This window comes from Diuraphis noxia, unplaced genomic scaffold (genome assembly GCF_037042655.1).
Source record: "Diuraphis noxia isolate RWA-SAM2 unplaced genomic scaffold, SU_Dnox_SAM2 contig0002, whole genome shotgun sequence".
In the NCBI taxonomy this organism is placed as follows: Eukaryota; Metazoa; Arthropoda; class Insecta; order Hemiptera; family Aphididae; genus Diuraphis; species Diuraphis noxia.
In genome coordinates, this window is record NW_028301712.1 from 47,185,358 (window position 1) to 47,195,082 (window position 9,725).

General features: G+C 27.1%; 1 protein-coding gene across 2 annotated transcripts; it reads left to right on the forward strand.

Annotated features, from left to right (window-relative positions):
* On the forward strand, nt 1-4,515 carry Dera (deoxyribose-phosphate aldolase). Of its 2 annotated transcripts, none has more exons than XM_089220198.1 (7): nt 1-161; nt 344-420; nt 680-876; nt 1,944-2,133; nt 2,194-2,490; nt 4,061-4,146; nt 4,237-4,515. In XM_089220198.1, the coding sequence occupies exons 2-7, from the start codon at nt 396-398 to the stop codon at nt 4,426-4,428; spliced, it is 987 nt and encodes a 328-aa protein (XP_089076324.1). In that variant the 5' UTR covers nt 1-161; nt 344-395; the 3' UTR covers nt 4,429-4,515. The 2 variants fall into 2 exon arrangements, with proteins under 2 accessions (XP_089076324.1, XP_089076325.1); XM_089220199.1 differs by having other exon boundaries at nt 4-287.
* Nucleotides 4,516-9,725: the final 5,210 nt, after the last annotated feature.

Below are 9,725 nucleotides of genomic sequence, written 5' to 3' on the forward strand. Positions count from 1 at the left end.
ATGGGTATAAATCATAATAATATTACTATTTACTAACGCCATGTTCATAGTTCAAAATTAATTCTTATTTCTCATTACTTCTTAGTTTATTACTTACGCTTCTATATTATGATACCACATACTAATCTGTTTATAACTATTTAAACTTTGAACTCCCGAAGGTAAAATTAATAAGTAATAGTATATTATTAAAAAAAAAACAGCAACTCATGTGTAATCCGAGTTAAACCGATAACCACAAAAATATATTACCTATCGTAGTTTCATCTCATACGTAGCTTATTAATGTAATACTATACAAATTGTTAATAGACAGTAATTGTACGTTGTATTATTCTTACAGACTATCACTGAACACTGTATGAACAATAGAATACTGCCAAAGCTATTCAAAGATGTCAAATCCAGGAATACTTTTCGGTGAGGAGATTATATCTATTATTTTACATTAAACTATCCTTATCCTATAATACACGTGAATTGTACAAAAAAAAATGACTGTGTGTCACATTTAAATTTATACAGCTTACCAGATATCAATTCCCATTTGGTGTATTCAATGCTTTAACACATTGACTGTTATGTTACTGCTGAAGGTCATGAAATTAATATGTTAAATCTTATTTTTACAAGAACACACTTTTAATATAAATATATCATTAATGAAATTTATTTTCAGATAAAAACATGCTAGAGCGTAATGAAAATCAAGATAAGGATATTGTGACAATTGTGGACGAGTGTGATAGATGTACTAAAGTTGGATTTTTACCTGAAGTAGAAGCTTCTTATTTGGGGCTCTTGATTCATGTTATGGATCTTACTTCACTCAATTCCACAGACAATCATAAAAATATTGAAGCTCTTGTAGACAAGGTATTAAGTAATAACTTACAATATTCTTTTAGTATAATATCAACTACAATAACTAATTGAAATACTAAAACAAATTATTTTATTATTTACAATAGAAAATTGACTAAATTTTATTTTAAATTATTATTATTTAATTAATATTGAGGAATAATATTATTTTATACCTGTTAAATAATAATAATAATATTTATTGGTACCAATTATAAGATAAATAATATAACAAAATACAAAGAATAATTAAAACTTTGATTCTTTTTTCAAAATTAAGTTTGTGCTGAAAAGAGAGAGTTTGATAGTAAGTATTATAACTATATGAAAAATAGTAGTAAATCATATGACGGTCAGTATAAATATTAAATTACAAGTTGTAACAAATGGTTGTATCTTAAAAAGCTAAATCATAGAAAAGGTTAAGTTTAACCTATTCTTTACTTTAGATGTTGACCTAGAGCTTGTAGATACGTATAAAAGATTTAAATATTGCATAATAATATTGCTTATATAGCTATTTGAAATTAAAAATTTATATAGAAAAAAGAAAACAAACAACAGTTATTGAAGCAAAACATTAGATATATATTTTATATACATTAAGAAACTTAAAATTATAATCAATACAAAGTTGAATAAACTTATATTTAGGGCTTTGTTACCCAAGTACAGTATTCATTTTAGGGACAATGATATTAGTATTAGTACTTTAAAGTGTGTATTGTAGATGTGACATGGAGCATCAATACATGTTTTCATATTATAAATACAATCAAATCTAAACTAACACCTTGATCTAGGTGTTTCTAAAATGAAATTAATCTAAATCTATATTTATAAAAAAGATATCGTATACCAGATAACTGAACTGTTTTTCTTAAAAAAAAAAAAAAAAAAAAACTATTGCCAAAGTTTTACTAGTTACGTTTGATTTGACTGTTTAAGGTTATACTAAAAATATGGTTTAGTGGAGATTTCTGTTACATTAACAGATAAGAAAATTATAATTACTTAGGTAAATTTCTGTTTTATGTTAATTATGATTATTTATATTGAAGTTTATTAAACATTTTTAGGCTCTATATTATACCAAAAAAATGTTAAAAACTGATATTGAAAGTATGGCATCCAATCATTCTTGTGAAATTTATAACTACTTCACTACCAGTACATTGACTCCTCAAACGGTTTGTGTATCTTCTGTGCGTGTATCTGATGCTGTACAAATCATAAATTGTCTAAATGAACACATAGATATTGCTTCTGGTGAGTACATATTAAATTAAATATTTTTACATTGTGACTTTTAATAATAAACATGTTTAGTTGCCGGAGGATTTCCGATGGGCCAAGTACCCTTGAGTTGTCGAATAACTGAAGTGGAATATGCAATTTCACAGGGAGCAGCAGAAATAGATATTGTAATTGATCGTGGTCTTGCAAATATTGGTGATTTTAATAGATTATATCATGATTTACGTTCCATAAAAAGTTTGTGTGTTAATGGTGATGTTACATTGAAAACAATTCTGTCTGTTACTGAATTGGATTCTTATCATACCGTGTATAAAATGGCTATGACAGCTATGATGGCTGGATCAGACTTTATTAAAACATCTACTGGTATGAATTATAAATATATAATAATATACAATTACATAAGATTAATTATAAGCTATTCACAGGCAGTCATTGTAGATTGGTTTTCTCTTTTTTATTCATGCACAACATAGCAAATTTGCAATCGACAAACCCCAATTTTATGTTGTTAGCTTTCATATTGTTGCGAGTTCACCTATTATCAACATTAAAGTTATGAAACATAAAGGGTATAAATGTATAATACATTTAGGTATAATATATTAATATTAAGAAAAAAGATTTATATACAGGGTGATTTTTTTATCATGAACCACTCATTATTTCAAAAAGTATCAATGTTTTTGAAAATATTTTTTTGTCACATCTGCACCGAAAGTTTGGTTTTCGACCACGGTTGAAGCATTCAAAAGTGTCCTTTTTCCATCCAGCGGGCGGTAAAGTGGAAATCCCCAAAGTGCCGGGCGGAAAAGAGGAAATCCCCAAAAGTGCTGGGCGGAAAAGAGGAAATCCCCAAAAGTGCCGGGCGGAAAAGAAGAAATCCCCAAAAGTGCCGGCTGCCGGATGCGTATCCCCTGCACAACCAGAAACTAAAATGTATACCTACCACGGTTCTTACAAAACATAAACTTTTGGTTACATCTTAAATGTATAACCTCCTTGCATGACGCATAAACATTTAAACATATTTAATTTGCACTGTTCCTAGATAAGTGTGTCGAGCGATGCGTTAGTAATAATATAGTATATTAGTATAATAATCTTATCAGTTAGGTACAATAATAAAATATACAAAGTGAAAATTGTAATTTTGAAATAAAATAAAATGTCTTCCATGAAATTGTTTTTATAGAATAGTAATAATATAATTGTTGCATAGATCCCTGCATAACCTTTTCCATGAACGCAGGGGCGTGACAAAAAATAGTATGTGTGGCTCGCGCGGGAAGACCATTTCAGTCTTGGGCGAAATGCGGCACCCAACGCCCGCAATGAAATTGGTTACTTCCCGCCTTTGCCACACAATATACTATTTTACAAAGTTTCATGTTGTTAGAAAAACAATGTTTTTATTAAAAAATTATGTTTTTTTATTTTTTTTATCCTTATAATTTTTAAAGTTTTTTACTTTTTTGAATGACAACCTAGGGTTTTAATTTCATATTCTAAAGCAGAATATTTTTCTGAGTACTTTGATACGTAAAATCCTTTATATTTTTATTTTTCATATTAATTCTATGTGTTTTTGTTTATCTTTTGTCTGACACTAGAAACAAACTGATGATTTAAATAATTATTGTAAAAATCTGTTTGTTAACTTTTATTTCATCTTACACTTTATACAATATGTTTGTTAATGACACAGTAGTGTCAAACCCATATATCACTTCACTTCTTAAATAGAGATTGCTAAAAAGAAGGTGAGTGAGTGGGTGGTAACATAAAAATGTTAGATTTCTCTTAACAAAAAGTTTTCAGAGTTTTGCACTTATAATGACAGAATATTTCTTATTGATTTTTGTGATTTTTTAAGTGTTATTTATGGTTACTGTTACTTTTTACCTGATGTTAAAATAATTATGATGTTACACAGGAAAAGAAGCCGAGAATGCCACATTGTCTCACGGTGTTATTATGTGTCAAGCAATTAAAAAATATCATGATGTGACTGGTTATCAGGTACATAATTATATCTTATTATAAAATTTTCTGTTACAAATTGTAGGAATTTCTTTAAAGTATAAAACTTTTGTTAAACTATGTATGTAGGTTGGTATTAAACCCGCTGGAGGAATTAAATTTAATGAGCAGGCACTTAGTTGGCTTATATTGGTAAAGAACCAATTGGGAAATGATTGGTTGAAAGCAAGTTTATTCCGTATTGGTGCTTCCAGTCTACTAGAAGATGTTGTCAAAAGATTAAGTATTGTCTTGAAAAAATTGCAGACAAACTATAAATAATATTAACTCAACTTTCATTTTTTTTAATTTAAATTTTATATGCTTTTTGTGAAAAAATCATACAATAAAAAACATAATATATGATTACATTAGATAGTTGTTATTTAATATAACTAATGATAGTATTGAGAACATTAATTGATTGGCTAGGAATTGGAAGGACTATCGCAGCCCAAGACTAATTAAAATTTGATCATTTAACTATATATTGAACTACATGTCTATTTAGTTAATAGTCATTTAAAATATTTGATTATTTTTTAGTTTAGTTTTAAAATTTTTATAAAAAAAAAAACTATTACCTACTAATTAAAATTAATATTTTGTTTATGATATATAAGTATAACTCAAGGTGGAATGATCCACCTTACTACCTTAGTATAAACTATATTATATTTTTTATATAATTCTGTTCATATATGAGCATTATCTGCATTTCTGATCAAACATTTATAAATTAATTTAATATTCTACCTGTATAGTACTTGAAAGAATTGAAGGTTAGTCTATAAATAATAATATTATTACTGTTAAAACTAAATTATTATATTTTATGATATACCTAATCCAAATAAAATACATACTTGTATTGTTTAAAAAAAAGTAGTATATTTGTACTATTTTTAAATGTCTTAAATCTATTCAATGGGTTTCAAAAACGGTTTTTAAGATATTTATATTATGTAATTTATTACTAATATCAGTGGTCATAAGTAGCAACGTTCTAGAGTTATTTTAATATTTGATTAAAAATACAATTTTTTGTGCTAAATTAAGTTAACACAGTATATTATTATTTATTTTACAATTGTAGATAATTTAAAGTTTATCAGCTTTCCCCATACTCTAAGATACATCTTAGTTCATGGCCTTCCCTGAGTGTTCACAATTGATAAGCTTTACAAAAATGTAAGTATCAGAAATTACGGAATTGATGCATTTAAAGGTAAAACCATTTGGCCAAATAATAATTTTAACTACAAATAACACAATTTTAGTGTCCTATATGATGAATCAGCATCATTAATTATGTCATTATGCTGCTATTAATGACATTTCGAATACATACACATAACTTATTGCAGAGACTGTCAAAATAGTTTTTGCTTTGAAACAAGTAAAAAAAAGTTTGTCTCCACAAGAATCCCTGCAGTAATTCAAACTGAACATATTTAATTAAACAGTTACAAATTTTAATAGAATCTACTTTTTAAATTTATTATTTCACTCAAATAACTATTTAACATAATTTAATTCTGCTCAAAATAATGATTTACTGACTACCTACATAAATACTAAACTCGTTTATGTTGAAAATTGCTTTAAGACTTCTAATTACATTATAGTATAACAGTATTATTCAAAATAATGGGAGGCAGAAAGAAAATTACTAAAGCAACAACCTATATAAGCTTTCAAGTTTTTCGGAGTTGGCTTATTTCATGGGCGGTGGACATGAGCTGAGCTTATCCACTGTAAAAATAAGTGAAATTATTTACTTGATAAAATGTAAAAAAGATAATGTTAAAATATTATTAATAAAATATTTGTTTTAATGAACTGCATGCAAATTGGATGATTACTGTTTTCATTCTACCACATAAACAAGAAACAATGAATCCACAATAAAAGCTTTAATCAACAACCTTCTAGATATGGTCATACAATTGGTGAAATACAGTAAGGAAATACTTTTAGCGTGATTTTTAATAGCACATTCTATCCATAATTTGATACTTCGGTCTCATAAACACAGGTTAGGTTAGGTATACATTACAAATCAAGAAAAAAATATTGCTTATCTTTTATTTAAAAATTAAGTAAAACAATTATTCGTTGGCACCTATCAAATCTATTCATTGCTATATTAATTTTTTCAATTCTTTTGCAATTTTTGACATTAAATTGTTATAGAGAATCATCTTTTTTTATGGCAGAAAATTTTACATTTTGTATTATGCCCTTTTTATATAAATAATAATATAACATTTCATTCAATAAAATTATATTGTTTGTTATTTATCCATTGTCTATGAACACTAGTATCAAGTACTATTCATTCAAGTTATCAATAAATTATAATAATAATCAATTTTTATTCAATATAAATGTTGTGTTTCAATTAATAATATATATTATTGCTTAAATGTTAAATGTGTTCTGTACATTTTTAAGTGCATACTCATAATTTTTATTTATATAGATCATATTATTATAAATGCGTTTAGTTTGTATACAAATTGTTTTTTTTTAAATAGGCATGGCAAATTTTTACGATTAAGTAATGAAAAATTAATAATTATACTAAAATAGTATTTATTTAATAGATCTTATGTATAGCAATCAATTTCCTATATTACATTAAAAAACAAGTAAATAGGTATATCAATATATTTTATACTTACAATAGCTACAACCTACTAATCAAAACTTCTTAAAATGTTATAGATGATCAAACTATTCAAACTATCTCACGAAAAGTACTTCAGATCACTTATTATGAGTTATAACTAGGGGTCGGATTGTAATAATTGTAGAGCTACATTTATAATTTAAAAAAAATTAGGGCTCGGATTTTAAAGCAAATGTTTCTTTTATATATATGAGATAGAAATTTAATTTTTATACATAAATTCGTTTCATGTCATTCTCATTCCAAATAAACCAATTTATTTTTGCTTTTTTTTATATAAATGCTTTTTCAGTTATTTTATGTGTGGAATTTGAATATTATATTTATTATTCTATATAGTAATAAAAACAATGTAATTTAATTAATAAGAAAATCCGTAATACGCAGTATGGACTAAATGAGTACCTACTGGGGCAGACTGGCAGGGTGGGTAAGTGGCCATACTCATCCAGGCCCTCTAGACATTTTATGTTTGGGCCTCGAGCTATATTTGTTATGTTTAATAATTTTTCAATTCCACACAGTAATCATTCCCACGAGAACGAAGACTACAATATTACAATAAGTACTATTTACAAAAATTAAGTAACTGGAACAGTCAGACTGCAGCCGTGAAGGCTATGATAGTTATTTTAAATTCATTTTTGGAATATGTGTAATTTATTAATTTTTTAAAACAATAATAGTAATTAGTATTAAAAATAGTGTTTAAATTAAAAACAATACATTTATTTTTGAAATTTTTTATTTTATTTGTATTGAAAAAGATTTAAGATTTTAATATTGATGTAACTTGTTTTTTTATTATGTGGAACTTGGTTGTATAAAAAAATTGTTTGTATTAATTTTATTTGTATAATAAAGTTTAAAAATTTTCATATTGGAGTAATTTGTTTTATTTTATTATATTAAATTTAGTTGAGTATAAACCTACAGAATTTTTTTCATTTTGTTATAAGTTCCTTAAAAAGTTATTTTATTTAAAATAAACATTGTAACATGAGTCTCTTGTCTGGTAGTTTTAAAACTTATACCCACCTGGACCTTCAGGGCCTCAGTTCGCCCCTGAGTACCTAAATTGCTTGGTTTTCTATATGCATAAAAATATTGTCATATAATACTCAGTTTCACTACTGAAAATCTTGCCAAATACATGTGGTAGTGAATTCTTTTTTTAATTTAAATAAATTATTCAGTTTTACAACTAATTCATTTTAATTTTTGGTCATGCTATATTTTTGCTTAATTAAAACAAATTTGTGATTTTTGTAATTTGTTATGCTTTAAAATACGAGCCCTAGTTATAATATAAAAATCGTGACACACTTAGATAGTGAAAAAAAAAGTAATTGATCGTATTGAAATTATTATTTTATATGTATTTAAAAAAGTAAATGGGTTAAAATATAATAAATTGTATGCTTTATTTATTGGTTGATATTTTTAAGCAAACAGGAGATTTGATTAATAAATAGGTTCCGGCTCGTTATCTAGGAACCACGTACTATGCTCTACTGCTCTAGTACCATTGTTCATTGACCAGAGGTTTAAGAGGGGAAAAAATTCCAGAGGGGACTAATGTCTCCATATTATATAGTTTTAACTTTTAAGCGTTTCATATATAATTTTATGTCTAATGTATAAAATCCTAATTTGTTAAAGGGGACGTTTTTTAACCACCGTGAGAGGTAAGGGGACTGAGTCCTGCTGCGTCCCCCCCACTTTAACCCCTGCCATTGACTATAAATTACTAGGTACCATTAATTATTATAATCAATAAGTAAGAAATACATAGGCGACGATTTACGCTACGGTCAACTGCAATACAGCATTGTCGCGTAACGTACTGAAATACTGATTCTGAAAGACCGTCAGTGGCGTACTTAGAGGGGGTGCAGCAGGTGCATTGCACCAGGGCCCTTTAGCTGTGTTTTATAAATAGAGCCCTTGAGCCCCTAATCGGCCTAATCAACAAGTAGCAGCTGAAACTTTATAAGGGGCCCGAAAAATTAGGTGCACCTCATCTATGCTTAAATACATAGATACGCCACTGAAGAGTGAAGACCGTCCGCGAATCCGTGATAATATAATAATTAGAGTTCGGGAGTTATAGGAGTAGCATATTGTACTGTATGCTGTCAAATTATAGCAGACCAAGCTAGAAATCCGAGCTATACAATGTTGAGTTTAAAAATTGAAAATTAAAAACGCATATTTTGCATATTTCGATCATTTTAGAGAAAAAGTGCATACCTACTTCGTCGATTTTCAATGATTATCGCATATTTGTATGTACCTATATTTAATATTTTCTCCAAAAATTAAATTTTTTTTCATTCTTAACCAATTTATTTTAAATAATGTTACATAACACAACGCTAGTAAAGTGAAAAACAACTTAACATGTATTGTTCAACATATATTTATTTCGTATTTCACAAATAATGAAAATATATTTATGTAACTATTCTTTCAGTTCAATAAATTCTCAAACGCCAACCGGTAACGCGCCATATTTATAATTTTTTTATATATAACTTATATAAAAGTTTTAAATAATATTTTTTTTTTAAATATATTTCTTTAGAATTTTTTTCGTGTACTTATATAAATAAATAAGTAACACATTTTTAATAGGTAAATAAATACATTTTTGTTTGCATATTTCATATTTTATAATTTTATCTTGCATATTTTGCCTTTTTTTGCTCCTATAACTTCCGAACCCTAATAATAATGTATCCGCGCGTGTACCAAGTATACCAAATGCACCAAGTCCAAGTGTACCATGGGTACCAATTGGCGATTACGACGCGCGAACCCCATTACGTGACGAATGACAATGAGCTATGAGCGTGGTTAGCGGTTAGGGCCTGCCGCCTGC

Bases quoted from the DNA above. Each gene is read 5' to 3' on its own strand.
- Dera (XM_089220198.1), top strand. From the start codon at position 396: ATGTCAAATCCAGGAATACTTTTCG. The intron at 421-679 runs GTGAGGAGATTA...ATTTATTTTCAG, and splicing joins AAATCCAGGAATACTTTTCG to ATAAAAACATGCTAGAGCGT. The intron at 2,491-4,060 runs GTATGAATTATA...GATGTTACACAG, and splicing joins CTTTATTAAAACATCTACTG to GAAAAGAAGCCGAGAATGCC.